At 42.3% G+C, this 12,596-nt stretch overlaps 1 protein-coding gene across 1 annotated transcript in view; it reads right to left on the bottom strand.

Annotated features, from left to right (window-relative positions):
- Positions 1–3,725: 3,725 nt before the first annotated feature.
- IDO2 (indoleamine 2,3-dioxygenase 2) overlaps positions 3,726–12,596 on the bottom strand; it is a 55,241-nt gene continuing 46,370 nt past the window's right edge. Inside the window, 3 exon segments of the mRNA XM_014795924.2 lie at positions 3,726–4,265; positions 4,267–4,519; positions 5,748–5,896. Coding sequence (XP_014651410.1) covers positions 4,166–4,265; positions 4,267–4,519; positions 5,748–5,896 — 502 coding nt within the window. The 3' untranslated portion in view covers positions 3,726–4,165.

Raw genomic sequence — 12,596 nt, 5'->3', positions numbered from 1 at the left:
TTCACTGATGCCAATACTCTTTATCCCTAGAAATCTTGAGAAAAACATGTTCTCTTCTGTACTGGAAGCTTTACTTTCACCACTGTACTATAAAGCTTAAAAAAATACATCTAAATCTAGATCTAGATCTAGTTATAGATATAGATGGTGTTCTGTTTCTCTGGAGAACCTTAACTAATATAATACAAGGGTCTAATTAAGGAACCTCAAATAATTATAAGGCATCGAGGGAGGAATCTATGAGTTAGCATAATTTAGTGAAACTTCAAATTGAACACACAAGTGGTACATACTCCAGCTATTTGCAGGACTGGCTCTCTACAGTAATCGAAAATGCAAGCTCCCTCAGACAGGAAGAAATGTGAATTTCCCTCCACCTCCACTTTACTCGATGGCAGTGAAGGTGAGGATCCCGAAGGCAACTATTGTTTGAAGGCAAGAATTTGTAGATCGCGCCTCTATTCCACTCAATTTAGGTGTTGACTTAGTCTACAGTTACAAAAAAACTACTGTTAGACACTACAATTGGTTTTGATTATACCTGGATGAATTTAAAATATAATCCTGTGACAACATCTTTCTTGGTTCTCATCCTTATGAAACAAAACCTACAAATCCTGGAGCATGGTGCACCTGTGCTGGGGCCTGGCCCTGGGCTGATTCAGCAGTCTCTCTGTTCTCGGTCTCAATTCTGACGCCCATATACAGACACCCGTGCCTCTGCACGTGCTCCAAGAGGATGGTTTCCGCAGCCCCTCCTGACCACACGTCTGTTGGGCCTCCTCTCCAGTCTCCTGGGAACTCACAGAGTTGGGAGCGCAAGCTTCCCTCTCCCCGCACTGCTTCTTTTCCCCATGCTTGTCTTCTTGTCCAGATCAAGGGGTAGTCAGGGAACATTCAACACTGTCGTAGTAATACCATTCACTCAGGGCCTGGCATCTAACAGATATATATTAGCTTTACTTTTCACAAAAGCACTGCAAGGTAGCTATTACCGTCCTCATTTACACATGTGATTACTATGACTCAGAAATATTAAGCAAGTGAAGAGTTTACCTTGTCAGTAAATAGCAGAGTGAGGATTCAAACCTGCAATTGTCTGGTTTCTGAGCCTACGCGTTTGCCATTTCTTCAAGCTTGCAGTAACCTCTTCCCATAATAATAATGATGATGATAAAATTATTTCTACCATTAGGCATTTTTTTCACTGATAGTCATTTTTTTCAACTAGAAATCTTGAAAAAAATGTGTTTTCTTCTGTACCAGAAGCTTTACTTTCACCATTGTATCAAAGCTGAAAATGGAACTCTCTGACCCAAGAAATCAAACCTTGACACGTGGATTAGCAGTTGGTTCATCGGCAAAGGAAATACTTTGGTTTGCATTTATTTCACCCTTGTGTAATGACAATAAAACATATTCTAAAAGCTTTGAAAGGCAAAACTTTGTAAACTTCCCTTCCCACCCTATTTAATCTCTCTGGTTTTCCAATTATTCAGCATTTATTGAAAAAACCTGCTCTGAATCAGGCTCTGTGATCCAAAAACGGACTTGGATCAGTTGCAAGTATTCCAATTAAGATGATTCTTTGTTAATCTCATCACTGTAAGGGACAAATCAGGGCCCTATTTGGTGCAGACCTAGAGTTAAAACCTACACTGGCTGGCATCCTTCCTTAAGTTCTCAAACGTCCTTAACATTACTTCTCCCATGTGCCCACATTATTTCAAGAAAAATCCAGGTTCTGTCTCACTTTGCTTGCTTGTTTTGAGGTCATGTTGTCTCTTTTCTTTACCAAGTACAGGGATATAGACAGCCAGTTCCAACTTCCCTTCTGGTTCTCAGGAACTAGACAAGGGTCGCTCCGGTTCAAGGCCTTATATGCTATAATAAAAGTATAATACTTACCATTTAGTTACTCATCCTATGTATCAGCACAGCAACATAGTAATCACCATGTTCCTCCTTTTACAAGCGAGTAAACTGTGACTCTGAAAGATTAAATAATTTGTCATTATAAAATATGCCAAAGCTGAAAAACAAACCCAGGTCTTTTGGCTCTTTAAGCCTATGCTTTTGTCACTTTCTACTTTCTAGCATCTACAAATGATAAATAATAAATGGTAATTTTATTGCTGTGCAGACTCCGTGAATCCAAGAAGCCTAAGGAATCCAGTGGTCTCTCCTGAACTGGTATCTACTCTGTGTTCTGAGCCCACCTCACCGCCAAATACACTTTCATTGTTTTTCCCTGCATGCCGAGCACTATCCCTTCCAGAACTGATGTCCACCCTGAGGCCAGTCTGATGATCTGATTTTACAAGAAATAGGAAGCCGAGGATGAGTGACTTTCTGAAATTGGTCAAAAGCCACATTGTTGGAAAACAAATGCAGAATGCAAACATATTTTAAAGGTCGCATTGTTTTCACCGAGAATGATGTTGAAAAGGGGTGATGAATCTCACCAGCAGGTAAGACAGTCGGGGTTTATTGATACCAAGGCAGGGCAGTTAGAAAAGCAAATCAATGAGAAAAATTATATCCATGCTCATTTTTTGAGTTTCATAGTAGACTTTTCAAGCACAAGACAAGGATAGCATATGGAGAGAAAAGGCTTTTTGAATCATGAGAGCTCAGTCTTTTGAGTTATGAGACTCTGACCTAAAGAGAGGCAGAGAGGACGCTGTCAGATCAGGGTTTTCTCTTGGCCCACCCTGCTTGGAAGCTCTCAGCCCTGTCATGTCCCACCTTCCATTTTTTTCGTCAGACCAAGCCCCCAGAGGATGTGGGGCAGTAGGAGCCCTCCTGGGACCCCAAGTTGGTATATACTGGTTCATGGCTTCTTAGCAAGGGCCCTGAGAATTGACAAGAGTCCAGTAATCCCCTCCACCGTGGCTCTGGAGAGTGGACATGGTTGCTGTGGTGCTGGGCAAATGCTCTGAGCCAGTCCCGCAGTGCTCCTGGGGAATTCGGGAAGTAGTCAAACGCTTTTCCAAGGGGTGTGATAGGACCTTGAGGGCTGAGCAATCTGGAAGGCCTCTTAGACAGGATGAGACATGCCACAAGCTCCAGCTGCTCTGCACCCATTTGGGGAGGGGGACTGCTTAGTAGATGCTAACTCACCCGAAGATCAGGTGCCTCTTGCTGATGCTGAGATACTAGATCAGCCCTCTGGAATTTAGATACTATCCCAGGTACACGTGTGTGTGCACAGTGGGAGGCAACCCCAAATTAATGGAGTTTACCCTAAATTGGCAAGATTAAAGTTTTCTAGCTTTCTACTGTCAGATGGATTGAGACCTTGAGATAGAAACTAAGTCAATAAAGAGTTACATTTATTTGCACATTAAACATGTGGATTTACTCTTTATTTCTATTTTGCTCATTTACTTCCAAAGGGTCAATTAATTCATTTTACAAATACAGATTTCCAGTGTAAGGAGAAAGAATCATTCTTTTAAAAATAAAGAAGGAAATTAAAATAGAATTTACAAATTTATAAACCATGTGGAAAAGTCTCATCTGTTTCCAAATCATTAACTATTCATTTTCATACTGGTGACTTCCCAGTCTTATTGTCAGCCTGCTCTTTCCTCCACATCTCCCCTGGAGCATTTCCAACCTCCTGCCACCAAATTCAACACGTGCAGGGAGAAGAGGGCTGGACCGGGCCACAGAAATCCCTGTTCTAATCCCCACACCAGTACTTAGTGGGAACCTAATAAGTTAAGTGAATGAATGAATGCATGAATATTTAGGTTGTTTTTTCAAGAAATCAACAAAGTGATCTGTCCACAAGCAATTTTATTTGGTTCTTGAAACTTAGAGTGCTTTTCTATCACTTTGTAAAGAGAATAGGGGTACACTCGCTGCTCTGTGGGGTTCTGAAAGGGAGCGTGCCCAAAGCTCTTTGCTATTAACCAACAATCAGGCAGGGAAAGGAAAGTTTCTGGCCATGAAAATTCTCTGTGAAGACTAATAGCTCTCAACAAAGGAGAAGATGGTGTTCTACAGAGCATGAACGTGAACAGGGCTGCGGTCTCTTTCAGACGATTCCAGACAGAACTCAGACCCTCATTCTCCAGGCCCACCTGCCCTCCAGTGGGGCAGAGGGTGAGGGAAAGTGCGTTTGCTGGTTTTGCATTGCTGGGGAGAGCACAGTCTCTTAACCACGCTGGTGGAGGATGGCCTCTAACGTTTTATCCCTGACGCTCTTCAGGAACCTCAGCACTGAAGTTCCACCCGTGCCCCTCTGTTCTGAGGCCTGGGGGGCCCGGGAGATGGCTTGGTGTCCTGCTCTTCGCTTTGGCTGCAGCTGTGATGAGGTATTTGGCCACTATGGTGATGTGATAGCTGCACAGCTCTGCCAGCACCTCCGTACACTGGTTATAGGCCGTCAGAAGTTGGCTATTTCCAGAGGACAGGACAGAGTCCCTCAGGGGAGGAGCTGAGCGGATTTCTTCTATGAAGGCCTTATGGGAAGGAGGCATGTAGTCCCTCATGCTGTGTAGAAAATCAGCTGAAAGAAACAATCCAGAACAATGTCATAGCTCCACATGGAAAGATAAGAGAGCCTGCCTGTGTTTCCAGATAGCGATGCAGCAAAAACTGTTGCTGTCCAACCTACTGTCCTAACAGTCCAAGCTACTTTGCTAGCTCTTTTGCTTGTAAACTCCAAATACTCAAATGCACATTCTTGACAGTTGATAGGAGATGGGAAGGGGAAAAGAAGCAAGCACACCTCATTTGAGCTGCAACTAGATCTATCAGTCAGTGTATAAATATATATCACATATCAAATGTGGACAAAGTATCTTGCTAGCTACCATGAGGGATATCCACAAAGGTAAGGCTTATAAGCCTTTAAACTGATTAGCTAATACTCTGCTGAATTTTGTTTCCTGAGTGCTTTGTTTTGGAGGGAGTGCTAAGAAGAAGAAAGTTATAAAGTTTATAAGGGCAAAAAGATAAAGAATGAGCAACAAGTTCAGCAATAGCTTCTTGAAGTCAAGTTGTTTAAGAATCAAATCAGTAGATATTTATAGGAAATATAGATAGATAGATCATTTGTAGAAAATCTTTTCTGTATTTAACATTATGCATGGTAAGTCAACTACCAACATCAAAAATCCATGAACGATTATCATAGTTCTAGAGAATGGGGACTTTTGTGGATGAGACGACCCTATGACACCAAGTTGTAGTCATTTTTTTCCTACTCAAAAACTCTGCACTATGAAGTGCCTTTTTGCAGCTGTGGAACATTTGACTTGATGCTGGCAGGTAAGGAAATGAGCAATTTCAAGCTTCTAGAATGGTAGACCCCTCTTCTGGTCTAAATAGACTTGGCCTGAGGTTGCACCACTTTTATGCGGAAGGGCTTTAGTGGAGGGGCTCAGACTCATCACCAGCTACACCCAGAATTATCAACATAATGCCATTGCCTTCAACACTGTATCTCTCCCTCATTTTAGAGAAAGGAGCTACTGCCAAACAAAATTACAGTGACCAGTTGGAAATAGAGCAATGTTTTAAAATTTGGAAATGAAACCGAATATCCTGCTGAGATCCGATATTAATTGACTTGACTCAATAACATATGGCAGACACACAGTTTCCTGGTAGACTTGGAGAAGTACAAATTTCATGACATTTTAATTTATACTTGGTTTTATCAATTGGTAAAAACACCTCTGTGCTTTCTCCTTATTAAGGAAAAACAAGGAAAAGAAAAATGTCTGACTTACCACTTTCCTTGCTATGACGAATGCCTAAGAACTCATCAAAGGCATGAAGCACTGTGCTCTGAGCTGCGCTCCCTCCAGAGTATTTCAGGGGCTCTTTGGAGACTCCTTCATATGTCAACCCTGCAGGCATTGCTGGGTTATCTTTCCATCTAAACAAGATTAAAAGTCAGAGAGAAGGAGGGGCTGCTAGGAGTTAAGAGCATATTTTCTGATATGGAAACAGAGAGGGAGCAAGAAAGCAAACATGATTTCAGTGGTAGTTTTAGGGCAAGAGACTGGGTATCTTTGTAGGATGTGTACTTAAGCATCATTTTGATCCCAACTTCATAAGAGACCACAGAAAGCAGCCCTTCTCTTTCCTTATTTAATGGATTTTTTCACAGAAGTAAAGGATGTTTAGAGAGGAATCCTTGGCATTGGTCTCATGACATATTCCTTAGAAAAATTCAGTTATAAAGAAGACATCAGTGCTGATCAACAGGAACAAATTCGGGGTTCTAGAACTATCTTCACTCCCTCTGCTAATCTCAACCTTGATGACCTGATGCCTGCAACTCCACAAGTAGAGATTCGAAAACACACACACATAAACACATGCATATACACACACAAACACACACACTCACATCTTTACCCTTCCCTGAAACAGTTATAACTATAACAGTTGTCACATTAAGCTATCAGTTCTAAATACTACCTGACTTCATGTGAATGCCTTTATCAAACACTTTGTTGACAGGTATTGAAAACAAGGGTAGCAACAAAGAGAACATAATACAACCCTGCAAGTTACCAGAGGCCAAAGTCAAGGACGTGTAGAAGCACTGGAATTGAGGCTCTTAGTGATGCTCAGATCAAGTGGGTTTTCTTCCCCTCTCCTCCCCTCTCCTCTCCGCTCCTCTTATCTCCTGTCCTCTCTTCTTTCCTCTCCTCTTCTGTCTCCCTGATTCCATTTCTTCATCTTTTTGTCTCTGAGTCCCCATCCTTCTATCTCCAACTATTCTCATTTCCCGTCTGGTTTTTGATAGAGTCCTGAACCACCCCAGAGTGTACGTGGGTGACTCCACAATGAGACAAAAACAACAGCACCAAGAACACATGACATCTGCACTTTGCAGTTTATAAAGCACTTTCATATTCAATTTCTCATTTGACCTCTTTGGAGTAGATCAAGGCAGATATTTTTAAACCCATTTTACGGATAAAGAAACAAAGAACTCAAAGTAGTTAAGGCTCCAGGGCCACACTGTTAGAGAATGGGGAAACCTCAGCTTGAATCCCAAACTTGTAATTTTCTATTTTCATTTTCCCAAGACCCGTACATATGGGTTGCTACTTTTACTAAGGAATAAAATCTTTTTCTCTTATTGCCAGGAACAAGCTCCGTCCCTGTTGTTGACGGTTTAAATAACAGGCTGATGTCGATGTCTCACCTTCTTCCTGCAACTCTGACTTTGCCCAAGAGAAGGGAAACACACACATCAGACACGTACAAAAGCAGTAGACAGACTGCTAAGCTTGCTGTTCAGGACCTTTTCAAATACTCCCCTGAGGTAGGAAATGCTATAAGACCTGGGTTGGTTTTTTGGGGGCCATTTTGGGTTGGCTGTTCTGTGGTTTTCACTGGGTGACCATCAGAGTGGCCTTTGCAGCTGGAGCAATATCATTCTAGAAAGAGATGAGGCACAGGAAGTGGGGGATACAAGTCGGGGAGCAAAGGAACGATTCTGATGGTAAGATCACCACGTGCTGTAGCTGTTAGGACAGAAGGGCCTCTTTTAGGCAGATACGGAATTTAACCCCAGCTTTGATACTTAGCAGCTGTGAGCCTTGGCTTAGTTAATTAACTTCTCTGAGCCTCAGTTTCCTCATCCGAGTAATATTAGTATATACCCTGTTGGGTTGTTGTGAGAACTAATTAAAATAATACCTGCTCAGTGCCCGGAACATATTAAGCACTCAATAAATAAGAGCCATTTGGTCACATTATTCAGAGTGAGTTGGAATCCCTGCTCCTCTCCTTGTATTATTTTGTAACTTTGTACAAGCCCTTCTGAGTCTTAGTTCTCTTAATTTGTATCTACTTCCTAAAGCTGCTGAAAGAATTAAATGGGTTCCAGAGAGGTTTTGAGACTTGTCAGAGTTCAGGACACTGTCCAATAAAATTTCTAAACAACATTTTGTGGGGAAGAAATATTGAAGATGTGACCGCTACTGTGTGGTAAGTGGACCAAATACAATGGCCACGCTTGTTCAGATTTTCCTCCATAATCCTGTTGATGGTTTTATAGAGTCATTTCAGTCTCCTTCACTAGTCCTTCCCATCATGACCACTTCTCAGTGCTGGACTCTCTCGGGCTCAGTCCTTGGGCTTCTCACTTTCCCAAGCAATCTTGTCCAGCCTCACAGATTTTAAAACCAACTATATTAGGACTATTTACACATTTGTACCTATACATGGACCTCTCCCCTATATTCCAGACTCATATATTCAACTGCTTACTAGATATCTCCACAGCAGTGAATATGCCCCAAACGGACCTCTCCATTTGCCAAGCCTGTTTCTTCTACAGTCTTCCCCACTGGAGAAAATGGCAGCCCCGTTCTTTCAGTGGATTGGGCCAAAAACCTCCAAGTCGTCTTTGATCTCTTTCTCTTCCATCTGTGTGTAGTCCAGTAGGACTCCAGTAGGAGGGCCTGTCAACTCTACCTTCAGTCTATACCCAGAACTGACCATTTCTCAATACCTCTACTGCCACCACCCCAGTCCAGGCCAGCACCCTGGATTGTAGTGATAGCTTCTTAAGTACTTTCCTTGCCTCCCTTCTTGTCCTCAAATAATCTACTTTCCACTTAGAAGATAGAGTGCTTATTTGACAGCGCGTGTCACGGTTCTTCTCAAAGCTTGCCAGTGTCACCCTTCTCACTCAGAAAAGAAGCCAGGTCCCACAGGGTCTGGCCTCCTGTTCTCATCCCCACGCCTCCCCATGCGAGCACTGCCGGCGCCCTGCTCTCATCCCCACGCCTCCCCATGCGAGCACTGCCGGCGCCCTGCTCTCATCCCCACGCCTCCCCATGCGAGCACTGCCGGCGCCCTGCTCTCATCCCCACGCCTCCCCATGCGAGCACTGCCGGCGCCCTGCTCTCATCCCCACGCCTCCCCATGCGAGCACTGCCGGCGCCCTGCTCTCATCCCCATGCCTCCCCATGCGAGCACTGCCGGCCTCCTTGCAGCTCTTCCTCCACGACAACCGTGTTCCTGCCTCAGGCTCATTGTCATGTCTGTTCCTTTTGCTTGGAACAGGTATCTGGGTGGCTCACTCCTCACTTCCTTCAGGGATCTGCTTAAACATCACTTAGACGTGCATTCCCAGATCACAATAAATAAATAAGACACTCCGGCCACCACCCATAACACTTTATAATGCCCTGTGTCCTACTTCACGTTTCCCCATATCACTTATTGCTGTAACATACATTGTATAATTTACTGTTAATGCCGTGGAGTCGATTCAGACTCCCAGCAACCCTGTGCTCAGCAGAGTGGAGCCCTGCCTGGTCTTTTTGTGCCATCCTCTCACCATATGGTGCTGTATCAGACAACGCTCACTGCTATTCACAGGGTTTTCATGGCCATATTTTTTCAGAAGTGAGTGGCCAGGTCCTTCTTCCTAGTCTGTCTGAGTCTGGAAGCTCTGCTGAAAACTGTCCACCATGGGTGACACCGTTGGTATTTGAAATCCCAGTGGCATAGCCTTCAGCATCTCAGCAACACGCAGCTACCAGAGGATGACAACCAACAGACAAGTGGTATGCTTCCCTGACCAGGAAATGAACCCGGGCTACAGTGGTGAAAGTGTGAAACCTTAACCACTAGACCACCAGGGCTGGCATTGTATAATACTTGCCTTTATTATATTAATTTATTCTTTATCTGTCTCCCATCATTAAAATGTAAGCTTCACAGGATCAAAGTTGCTGTTTTGTTTCACTGCTCCATTCTCAGCACCTAGAACTGTGCCTGGCATATGGTCCGCACTCACTAAATGTTTGCTGAATGAATGAATGAAAAAATACCATTCTATAATTATGTATTATATATCTAGAATATGTAGATCCAAGTGTATTTCTTGAAAGGACCTGGCCAGCTTAAAAGAGCCATCAGATGCTCAAATGGCCAAGAGACATCAATCAATCTCCTTTTCATGCCCCGACCTGAAGAGGCCGTACTGAAGCCACATTGAAGATGATAGAGAAACACCAGCATGAAAGTCAAAAAAAGATAAAAGAAGGGCATCTACTTTCAAAACCCATATTCTCCACCCAGAAAGAGATGTCTGAGGAAGGGAAATCAGGTTTTTCTCAACAGCACAAGGATTGCTCCCTTGCATTCTCAGGCCCAAACTGCTATTTGTGAAGGAACGGAATTATTTCCTTTCAAATCTCTGTGGGCAAGGTTATTTTTAGCCTTTCTTGTAGTATATTTCTAGCAAACCCAAGAAAAGGGGAAGTTTAAACAGAAAAAAAAGAAATGAGGTGATATTTTTTTCCCCAGGGGCTGTTAACTTCCCTGAGAAATTTAATGTGAGTAGAAAAGAAAGAGAACATGTTTCATCTACAGATGAAATCTCTCAACTCTCCTAGATAAAAATGTTTTTTAAAAGTAAGTAAACAAAAATAATAAATCAAAAATAGGACAAATCAAGAACACAACAGCAGATTCAGATTTTTCAAGACAACTCTGTTGGGAATTCTCAACAATCCAGATGTTTTTGTCCATCAACACTTGTCAATATATTTCAAATTTGACACCGGTCACTTAGTTTAGCTACATGGGAAATATTTCTGAAGGTCAGAAACAGAGGGGAGGCATTTATGTAGATCACAGATAAAAACGTGTCACTGACCCAGAACTTATTTTAATGAACACAAACTCACCCTCTGGTGCTCATCTAATCATGACAGGCAGAATTCTAAAGATATTCCCCCAAGATTTCCATTCTAATTCCCAGAACTGTTAAGATTATGAGATATCATGCCTGCCAATATAATATATTATATGGCAAGGCAAAAGGGACTTTGTAGATTAATGAATGTTAACTAATCAGTTGACTTTAATATGGGGAGTTATCTTGTACTGTCTAGGAAAGCTGAATCTAATTAGGTAAGGCCTTAAAAGCAAAGAGTTTCCTCTGGCTACTGGCAGAAGGAGAAGTCAGAGAGATCTGAAGTACTAGAAGGATTGGAAGAGCCATTGCTGAGTTGAAGAAGATCATGTGACAAAGAATGTCGAGGCCTCTAGAAGCTGATAGCAAATCCTGTCTCACAGTCAGTAAGGAAGCAGAGACCTCAGTTCCAAAATTACTAAGAGTTTGGAAGCAAATTCTTCCCTAGATCCTCTAGATAAATTCCCAGCGCAGCAGATCCCTGAATTTGGCCTTTTGAGACCCTAAGCAGAGAATCAAGCTAAGCTTGCCTGGTCTTCTGACCTACATAAATGTGAGATCATAAATGTGTGCTGTTTTAAGTTGCTAAATTTGTGGTAATTTGTTCTGCAACAATGGAAAATGAATACAAACTTAAAGAGCAAAGTGAAGCACAAAGAGATTTTCCAGAACTAGGCACTTCCTAAATCCAAGTCTACTTAAAACGTTTAAAAAATGACCCTTTTTCTTCTTGTCTATTCCCACTAAAGCATATCTGCATGTTTTACTTAATATTCATTGCTAGATTCTCTATTCTACAATCAGATCTTTCTCTTGACCCTGGCTACATGCAAAAAACACAGAGAACAAGAAAAGTCCTACAGGACAGATCTTCTCTTTGGGGAGGGTTTCAGGGTTGAAGAGGTACAGGGGAAAGTTTAAATTCTGAGATACACTCCCAATTCCATTTCTGTATCCTTCCTTTTTCCTTCTCTTTTCCTCATAAACCAGGTACCCATTACTCTCAAGTTATTCTCTAGAAACCTTCTTGCTTCCACTCTCTACCCCCTACAATGAGGAATCACCACCCAGGCTGCCTGCCCTTAGACTGTCACACTCCAGACCTACCCAGTCTAGAGAAAATACTTAGGACATGTTGCCACTCCCTTCTTGCACCAATGGAATATATCATTAAATCTATTGATAAGTCAATAAATCTATTGATTTTGGTACTTGGCATGTCTCTTGCTACATCCAGGGACAGCTTCTGATCCTTCTATCTATAGCATCTCCTAGTTATCATGATGGCATGCTAGATGATATCTACTTCACATTTTTCACCTCATCCATCCACTATCGCCACCTTTCACTTTTCACCATTAAAAAAAATTTTTTTTTCTCTTAGTTAATGTGAATAGGAAAGCAATCTCATTAAAACCTGTCAAGGCATGACTAATGTATTTAACATAAGAAATGCATCTAAGAGTAGAATTCCGTATCTGGAGAAATTACAGGCCATGTGACAAAAGAGGAGTACACAGGAATATGAAAACATGGCTTGAGGAAGCTCTTCCAGGAATGCTAGAAGAAAGCCTTTAAGTTACTCTCTGTGCCTCCATGTGCCTTGATGACAAGGGGAGAGAATGCATATAAATGACAGAGCTTTGTGGGTGGCATACTGGGCTTTTTACTCCTTTTTGTCATCTCGCTTTGTGTCATTAAGGTGAATACACATGAATGTAAAATGAAGGCCCAAGGACAACTACTCAGATAGCCCACTGTCAGTGCCCAGTGCCGTTTGTTGTGCAGACCGCACCCCACTTCTTCTCTCCAAGTGTGGATCCAGTGATTACTTTGCTAGTAAGGGTTACTTGGTCTGTGTTTTACCCTAGAATATGCTGTCTGTTTCTCCTCTCATAAATTT

Source organism: Ceratotherium simum, chromosome 28, assembly GCF_057802395.1.
Source record: "Ceratotherium simum simum isolate JZ-2026a chromosome 28, ASM5780239v1, whole genome shotgun sequence".
NCBI lineage: Eukaryota > Metazoa > Chordata > Mammalia > Perissodactyla > Rhinocerotidae > Ceratotherium > Ceratotherium simum.
The sequence above is the reverse complement of the archived record's forward strand: the minus strand, read 5'-3'. Positions and strand labels throughout refer to the sequence as shown.